Raw genomic sequence first — 7,643 nt, forward strand, 5'->3', positions numbered from 1 at the left:
CGGAACTGAACCCCGACCCAGAGCCAGCTCCCTGAGGCTGTGCCCCTTTCCGGCAATCTCTGGCCACCCCCATTGGCCAGGCTGCCCCTCCCACGAGCCCTGGGGCCCCTCCCACCCTCACTCCAGATGAAGCCAGCCCAGGACTGCTTCATTGGGCAGTAGGCACTAGGGCTGGAATGGGGCCGCCCGGCTCCCCATGGCAGTGGGTGCTGCTGCTGTTGGGGCTGCTGCTCCCTCCTGCCACCCCCTTCTGGCTCCTCAATGTGCTCTTTCCCCCGCACACTACGCCCAAGGCTGAGCTCAGTAACCACACACGGCCCGTCATCCTCGGTAAGCCCCCGCTAGGCCCCTGATGCACCAGGCCAGACCTTGGGGAGCCTGGGCCCCAGTCCCTGATAGCAGACCCTGCCAAGGCCTTTCTGCCCCTGCATTAGCCCTGATACCTGCCTCAGTGGTTGGAGGGGCCAAAGGTTTGTGCTGCAGAGAAATCAACCCTTTCCCCCACCACACTTCCTGTGTCTCTGAGTTGTCTACCCCAGGCGGGTGGAGTGGGGGCTGGGCGTGCCTGAGGGCTTGGCCAGGACATTACAAGCTGTGGTGAGCTACAGCCACTGGACCTTGGGCCAAGCCCACCACTCCTTTCTCAGCCCCAACCCCAGCAAGGACAGGATGACCAGCCCAGGAGAGCAAGGGAGGCCTATCAAGGCCTGCCCCCTACTCCTAGGCCCAGCTCCCATTCCCCCATACCTATTTGTTCTCACCTTGGACTTTGGCAGTAATGGAGAACCATGCTAGGTGTTTGCTTTGTGGGGGCAGGGGTCAGTGGCCTTGGCCCCTGCACCCTTCCTGCCTGAGGGGAGCCTGGGCTTTGGGCTGCTGGGGGGATGGGGTGGGGGTATGATCAGAAAGAGAGGATCGTATCTTTAGTCCCTGGGGATTAAGGGTGTGGAAGATGAAGGGGCAAGGCTGGTCAGTACAGTGGGGGATGAGACTGGGGTGGAAATCTGAGGAATCCAGAGTGAAGGCTAGTGCCTGCAGTGCCTGGCTGCCTGGGGAATCAGCTGGAAGCCAAGCTGGATAAACCTGATGTGGTGAACTGGATGTGCTACCGCAAGACAGAGGACTTCTTCACCATCTGGCTGGATCTCAATATGTTCCTACCCCTTGGGGTAGACTGCTGGATCGATAACACCAGGTAAGTGCCATCCCCTCTGCCCCAGCCCCTACACCCTGCCCCCTGGCTGCTGGCCTGCTGACTGTCCCACTGCCCCCAGGGTTGTCTACAACCGCAGCTCTGGGCGTGTGTCCAACGCCCCCGGTGTACAGATCCGTGTCCCTGGCTTTGGCAAGACCTACTCTGTTGAGTACCTGGACGACAACAAGCTGGCAGGTGTGTGTATTGGGGAAAAGAGTGGGACTCTAGGCTGTAGTGGGCCCACAGGAGCCGTGGTCAGAGCCCCCAATGCTGTTGCCTCCCCCACAGGTTACATGCACACACTGGTGCAGAATCTGGTCAACAATGGGTATGCGCGGGACGAGACAGTGCGGGCCGCCCCCTACGACTGGCGGCTGGAACCCAGTGAGTATCTCTGCGGATGATGAACTCGGGGTGGGGCAGGTGGCCCCTAACTCCAGCTGCCCTGATCCCCCTCCACCCACCCCACCCGCAGGCCAGCAAGAGGAGTACTTTGGGAAGCTCGCTGGGCTGGTGGAGGAGATGCATGCTACTTACGGAAAGCCTGTCTTCCTCATTGGGCACAGCCTTGGCTGCCTGCACTTGCTCTATTTCTTGCTGCGCCAGCCCCAGTCCTGGAAGGACCGCTTCATCGATGGCTTCATCTCTCTTGGGGCTCCCTGGGGTGGCTCCATCAAGCCCATGCTGGTCTTGGCCTCAGGTGAGAGAGTATCGGTTCACCTGCGTCCTGTGGGAGGTTGGGGAGTGGAATGAAGCTGACTATGGACCTGCCTTCACTCCCACTTCTGCTCATAATGCCGGGCTGGGGTTGTTGTCTACCACCCCTGGGGCATGGCCCCCACCCTTAGCCCCCCCACCCCGAGAGCAGTGAGCCTGGCCTGGACCATTAGAACAGCTCCTGCCAGACTCTGTCTTAGTGGTGACAAAGGGGAAGAAAGAGGAAGTGAACCCCAGCCATCTGACTCATTGCCCTAGGTCTGTTCCTTGTGGCCTCCCAGCTTTCAGCTGCCTTCTCCCAGGAGCCCCTTTGCCCAGGGATCTGCCCTACTGAGGACAGATCTTCCAAAGCCAGGGCCAGACCCTAGAAGCCCCTCTTGCCCTTCCCTGAGGAGTGGCACAGCCACCACCTGTTGAGCCCCCACTGTATGCTGGGCATAGCCAGACTTGGCCTTCCCCCTAGGAGCTCACGGTCTGGTGAGGGAAACACTCCTTAGACTACATCAATAAATGTCAAACACAGCCACGGTCTCATTTCATCCTTCTCAGAACACAGCTCTGACTCCTGTGCAGCACAGGCCATAGGGGCTGACAGACACTTGCCTGAGGGAGAACTGCCAGCACCATCCCCCCACCATTCACACATACACAGTCATCCCTAGGAAACCCCTCCTTACCCTCTTTTTGAGGCCCTACAGCTCTGCCTCACAGAAGTGCCATCAGAGCTTCTCATTTAATAAGCACACATTAAACACCTACTGAATGCCAGGCCTACTTTAGTATGTGGCTTGGAATCAGTGTTTGGATTGAGCATCCAGCTGAGCTTGGGCTAGGGGGCAAGTGTGGGCAGGGGGTAGCCAGGCCTGGTTCCCTGCCCCACCTTGCTCCATGTCCACAGGTGACAACCAGGGCATCCCTATCATGTCCAGCATCAAGCTGAAAGAGGAGCACCGCATGACAACAACCTCTCCCTGGATGTTTCCCTCCAGCCGGGCATGGCCTGAGGACCATGTGTTCATTTCCACGCCCAGCTTCAACTACACAGGCCGTGACTTCCAGCGCTTCTTTACAGACTTGCACTTTGAGGAAGGCTGGTACATGTGGCTACAGTCACGTGACCTGCTGGCAGGACTCCCAGCACCTGGTGTGGAAGTATACTGTCTGTATGGTGTGGGCCTCCCAACGCCACGCACCTACATCTTTGACCACGGCTTCCCCTACACAGACCCCGTGGGTGTGCTCTATGAGGACGGTGATGACACTGTGGCCACGCGCAGCACTGAGCTTTGTGCCCGCTGGCAGGGCCGCCAGCCACAGCCTGTGCACCTGCTGCCTCTGCACGGGATACAGCACCTCAATATGGTCTTCAGCAACCAGACACTAGAGCACATTAATGCCATCCTGCTGGGTAACTACCGACATAGCACCCCTGCATCCCCAGCTGCCAGCCCAGGGCCCCTGCCCCCTGAATAAAGACCTTCTTTTGCTGCTGTAAGCTCTGACATGTGTGTTGTGGGTTGAGGGGGAGGCACTATGGTCCACACACCAGGGTTTGTTCATCAGCAGCCGCAGGCCTAGTGCTTTGTGGAACATAGGGCAAGATGGGCTTTGCTAAAGCCTGGGATTGAACTGAGCACCCTGTGATATACAGCTTCCCACTCCCCTGGTTGAGCTGTTTGGGCAGCCTGCCTTGTGCCTGCCTCTGCTCTGGGCGTGGGGACTGGAGGCAGCTGTGCACACAGCTGTGGGATGGGGGCACATGGAGCCAAGCGTGCAGGGCAGGGAACATCTGAGCTGTGCCTCTCAGCTTCCAAAAGGGCAGGTGAGACGCCCCCCCCCACACACTCTAGACAGGGCCTTTTGAGTGAGTGCTAGGTGGGTGACAGAAGCACAAGAGTTTAGAATCTGGGGGAGTGACAGCCACTAATCAGATCATTTCACTAATGAAGGTTTAATTATTAACAGAGCTAACTGGTCTGAGAGAAAAGTTTAAGGAGCAACAAGGGGCTGAGTCTTGTGGATCAGGGAAGGCTTCTCAGAGGAGGTGGTACCTATGCTGAGATCAGATGGGATGAGAAGGGTAACACGGGCCACCATAAAGACTTGGGTTTGAGCCTGAGAGTAATGTGCAGCTGCTGAAGGGTTTAATCAGGGAAAGAGTGTGACCAGGTTTTCAATCTAGAAAAAGCCCCCTCTCTGCAGGGTAGAGTGTAGCCTGGGGTGGGAGGTGGGGGGCAGGAAGTGGGAAGCTGGGGAGGCTAATGCAGTGTCTAAGGGAGAGGGGATGCTAGCTGAGACTAAAGCAGTAGTTAGGAGAAAGATGTGGATAGATAATGGGTCATTTGGGAGGTGAAATAAAGCTTGGCCATGCGTAGAGCCCAGCATGCCTCCAGGCTACTAGAGGGACAGCCACTTCTGTCCCTCTGGAGAGCAGGAAGACAGCACACCAAGAGAGGGAAGATGGATCAGCGTCACCATGGCCAAGGATTGAGCCTCCGTGTTTGAGGTTTTGGGGAAGAGACAAAGGCAACAAAAGAGAGGCAGGAGTTGGGAGAAGGAGAGTGACAAAAGACAAAAGGTAGCCATACCCGATGCTTTTGGGAGGCCAGTACCAATAACGACAGAGACCTGGCCACTGTGACAGCCTTAGGGCATTGAGACTTGAGGTTAGCGTTCCAGTCAGGGTAGGCAGAGCTAAGGGCTCAGATTGGAAGGGGGAGGAGGAGTGGAACAATGGCCAGAAGGAACGGATTTGTCCCTCTGTTCAGAGGACAGGGAAGCAGCAATGGAGAGCCAGGCAAGGGACATCTCCCGCTTCCCAAGCTGCCTAGGACCCAAGGTGAAGGTGAAAGTGAAAGAGAATATGCAGAGAAGGGCCGGTGTGCTCTGAGAGAGGGTGAAAGCGAAAGCGGGAAGCGTCAGACGTGGAACCCAACAGAGGCCAAGACCGTGGCCCTTCTCGCTCCACGCTGGTGCCACTCGTCCGACCATCGACCCCAACCCCCGGACCGCCCTGCCCACCGCAAGATGCTGAAGCCAGCGCTAGAGCCCCGAAGGGGCTTCTCCTTCGAGAACTGCCAGAGGTGAGGGGGGTGAAATGGTTGGTCCCGAGCTGCCCGTGAAGGCTTCCGGGAGTGGAAGCCCCAGGGCCTTTATTCCTGGTGGAGGAGAGGGTAGCGTGTGTTTGGCAACTTGGGTTCCCAGGCTTACCCCGGGAGGTGAGGGAGACGGAGACGGAGTTAGCGGATGTGATGGCGAACCCAGAAGAACCGTAACCTGGGCCACTCCCTTCCGTTTTCAGAAACGCATCCTTGGAACGCGTCCTGCCGCGGCTCCGGGTCCCTCATGCACGCAAAACCGGGACCACCATCGCGGGCCTTGTGTTCCAAGTGAGCAGGGGGTTGGGACAGGAGGGCTTACAGGGGAGGCTGGGGGGATCCGGCGGGCACTGAGCCAGCGGCCCCTCCCCATCCACAGGACGGGGTCATCCTGGGCGCGGATACGCGGGCCACTAACGATTCGGTCGTGGCGGACAAGAACTGCGAGAAAATCCACTTCATCGCTCCCAAAATCTAGTGAGAATTCCCCAGCCGGGTTCCCCGCCGCAAGAACCTCCCCCTCGTTCCCATCCCCGGCCCCCGCACATCCTAGCCCCGCCCACACCAACCCTCCCTTCCCTTTCAGCTGCTGTGGGGCTGGAGTGGCCGCGGACGCCGAGATGACCACGCGGATGGCGGCGTCCAACATGGAGTTACACGCGCTGTCCACGGGCCGCGAGCCCCGTGTGACCACGGTCACTCGCCTTTTGCGCCAGACCCTCTTCCGGTGCTGGGGCGGGATGCTGTCCCAGGGGAGAGGCTGTTGCGGGGAGGGCGGGGCTGCGAGGTCCCGGGAGACCGGAAGAGGCCGGCCTAAGAGGAGCTGGGCAACAGGAAGGAGCGGTGTCAGTCGGGGGCGCCAGACCACAGGAAGGGGTGTGGCTCTGATCCAGGGGCGTTGTCGCGGGGGGCGGGACCGGGAGCCCAGTGCCTGCTGCTGACCACGCCCATTCCGCCGAAAGGTACCAGGGCCACGTGGGCGCGTCGCTGATCGTGGGAGGCGTAGACTTGACAGGACCGCAGCTCTATGGCGTGCACCCCCACGGCTCCTACAGCCGTCTGCCCTTCACGGCCCTCGGTGAGCGTTTTCGCCCCTTCCCCACGAACCCCGCCCCTGTGACTCTGGCCTCACGTTTGTCCCGCGACGGGGCAGCCGCGGCTGACCTCAGATGCCTCTCTTGCCTGCAGGCTCCGGCCAGGACGCGGCCCTGGCGGTTCTGGAGGACCGGTTCCAACCGAACATGACGGTGAGCGACATCTACCCCCTCTACGCGTTCGTTGGTGGGAAGTGCACCTGGGAGCTGGGGGAAGGCAGCGGTACCCTGGCCTAGTCTGGAGGTCGGGGGAGGCGTCTCGGAGGAGGTGACTACTGAGTGGAGACTGAGGGGTCGGTGGAGTGAGGGTGGAGAAGTGCTATTCCAACAGACCACGTCAGTGCCACAGCTTGGACTGCCGGGAGAAGTCAAAGCTCGGAGAGGACCCTTTGGGGCTGAGGAGGGAACGGAAGATGGGGTCTGGGGTCTGGATTTTGTTTGGGGTGGGATGGAAGCGAATGACGTATGTTGCTTCAGAGGTACCTAAGGCCCAGAAGGAAAAATGCAGTGAGCCAGTAGATCGGGGACCAAGACTACATTGGGTGGGTGGACAGGCCACTGGAAGCAGAGCCATAAGTGTGACTCAGAGAAGTTTGTGAAGATGGGGCTGTGGGAACATGAGGTCTCTGGAGAGATGGAGGCAGACACCAGGGGAGGGGAGCTTGGGGTTGAGATGGGGGTGTAGGGGGACAGAGGAGTTTAGGTGTGAGCAAATGGTAAAGAGTCTGGGCTTCAAGATTAACAAAGTCTCCAGGCTGAAGCTTGAGGGTGATACCAGAGGGGTCCATCAGGTCTCACACACACATCATCATCACAGCTGGAGGCCGCGCAGGAGCTGCTGGTGGAAGCCATCACTGCAGGAATCCTGGGTGACCTGGGCTCTGGGGGCAGTGTGGATGCATGTGTGATCACAAGGACCGGTGCCAAGCTGCTGCGAACACTGAGCTCGCCCACAAAGCCCATAGAGAGGTGGGAACAGAGGAGATGGAGGACCACAGGGGAGGATGGGGTGGTAGCAGGGGAGATAGAAGGCTACAAGAAGAGGATAGACTACATGATGGGCCCATGTTGAGAGGCCATCCCTCCTCCCTCCCAGGCCCAGCCAGTACCGCTTTGCCCCTGGGACCACAGCTGTCCTGTCCCAGACAGTGACGCCGCTGACCCTGGAGCTGCTGGAGGAAACTGTGCAGGCCATGGAGGTGGAGTGAAGTAGGCTGAGGCTCAGAACTTGGAACAAGGGGAAATAAACCCAGAAAATAAAACACCTAAACAGATGGCTGTGTCATTCTTGGGTGGAGGGGGGTGAGCAGCCAGCAGCACTCTGTGGCTAAGGTATCCCGGCAGGGGCCACTCCCTCCCATGGCTCCAGTGCCTGGCCTATGAGGTGCCCTTCACCCCTCACCTTAGGCATCTACCCCTCCAGAACCCTAGCTCTGACAAGCATTGCAGGCTCAAGGTGGAAAGCCCCCTGCTGACTCTCCACACTGTAGAGGCTCCCCCTACCACTCCCATGCCTTGCTCTTGCCCTCTAATCCACTG

At 59.1% G+C, this 7,643-nt stretch overlaps 2 protein-coding genes across 4 annotated transcripts; both read left to right on the forward strand.

Moving 5' to 3' along the window:
• Positions 1-90: 90 nt before the first annotated feature.
• On the forward strand, positions 91-4,132 carry LCAT (lecithin-cholesterol acyltransferase). 3 transcript variants are annotated; one of them, XM_004431753.3, is made up of 6 exons: positions 91-330; positions 1,039-1,195; positions 1,275-1,390; positions 1,484-1,579; positions 1,671-1,895; positions 2,811-4,130. In XM_004431753.3, the coding sequence occupies exons 1-6, from the start codon at positions 177-179 to the stop codon at positions 3,383-3,385; spliced, it is 1,323 nt and encodes a 440-aa protein (XP_004431810.1). In that variant the 5' UTR covers positions 91-176; the 3' UTR covers positions 3,386-4,130. The 3 variants fall into 3 exon arrangements, with proteins under 3 accessions (XP_004431810.1, XP_087276202.1, XP_004431809.1); XM_087420076.1 differs by having other exon boundaries at positions 2,902-3,383; XM_004431752.3 differs by having other exon boundaries at positions 1,275-1,579; positions 2,811-4,132.
• A 497-nt stretch (positions 4,133-4,629) lies between these two features.
• PSMB10 (proteasome 20S subunit beta 10) lies at positions 4,630-7,378 on the forward strand. Its single transcript, XM_004431747.3, has 8 exons — positions 4,630-4,995; positions 5,214-5,301; positions 5,390-5,487; positions 5,597-5,737; positions 5,973-6,088; positions 6,199-6,257; positions 6,922-7,073; positions 7,201-7,378. The coding sequence occupies exons 1-8, from the start codon at positions 4,646-4,648 to the stop codon at positions 7,310-7,312; spliced, it is 1,116 nt and encodes a 371-aa protein (XP_004431804.2). The 5' UTR covers positions 4,630-4,645; the 3' UTR covers positions 7,313-7,378.
• Positions 7,379-7,643: the final 265 nt, after the last annotated feature.

The sequence above is a fragment of the Ceratotherium simum genome, chromosome 30 (genome assembly GCF_057802395.1).
Source record: "Ceratotherium simum simum isolate JZ-2026a chromosome 30, ASM5780239v1, whole genome shotgun sequence".
NCBI lineage: Eukaryota > Metazoa > Chordata > Mammalia > Perissodactyla > Rhinocerotidae > Ceratotherium > Ceratotherium simum.

What these genes read in the sequence shown, in the direction of transcription:
- PSMB10 (XM_004431747.3), top strand. Translation starts at nt 4,646, where the DNA reads ATGGCCAGAAGGAACGGATTTGTCCCTCTGTTCAGAGGACAGGGAAGC. An exon ending in TCCTTCGAGAACTGCCAGAG is followed by an intron (nt 4,996 to 5,213) that starts GTGAGGGGGGTG and finishes TTCCGTTTTCAG; the next exon opens with AAACGCATCCTTGGAACGCG. An exon ending in TTGCGCCAGACCCTCTTCCG is followed by an intron (nt 5,738 to 5,972) that starts GTGCTGGGGCGG and finishes TTCCGCCGAAAG; the next exon opens with GTACCAGGGCCACGTGGGCG.
- LCAT (XM_004431752.3), top strand. Translation starts at nt 177, where the DNA reads ATGGGGCCGCCCGGCTCCCCATGGCAGTGGGTGCTGCTGCTGTTGGGG. An exon ending in CGACTGGCGGCTGGAACCCA is followed by an intron (nt 1,580 to 1,670) that starts GTGAGTATCTCT and finishes CCCCACCCGCAG; the next exon opens with GCCAGCAAGAGGAGTACTTT. An exon ending in CATGCTGGTCTTGGCCTCAG is followed by an intron (nt 1,896 to 2,810) that starts GTGAGAGAGTAT and finishes CCATGTCCACAG; the next exon opens with GTGACAACCAGGGCATCCCT.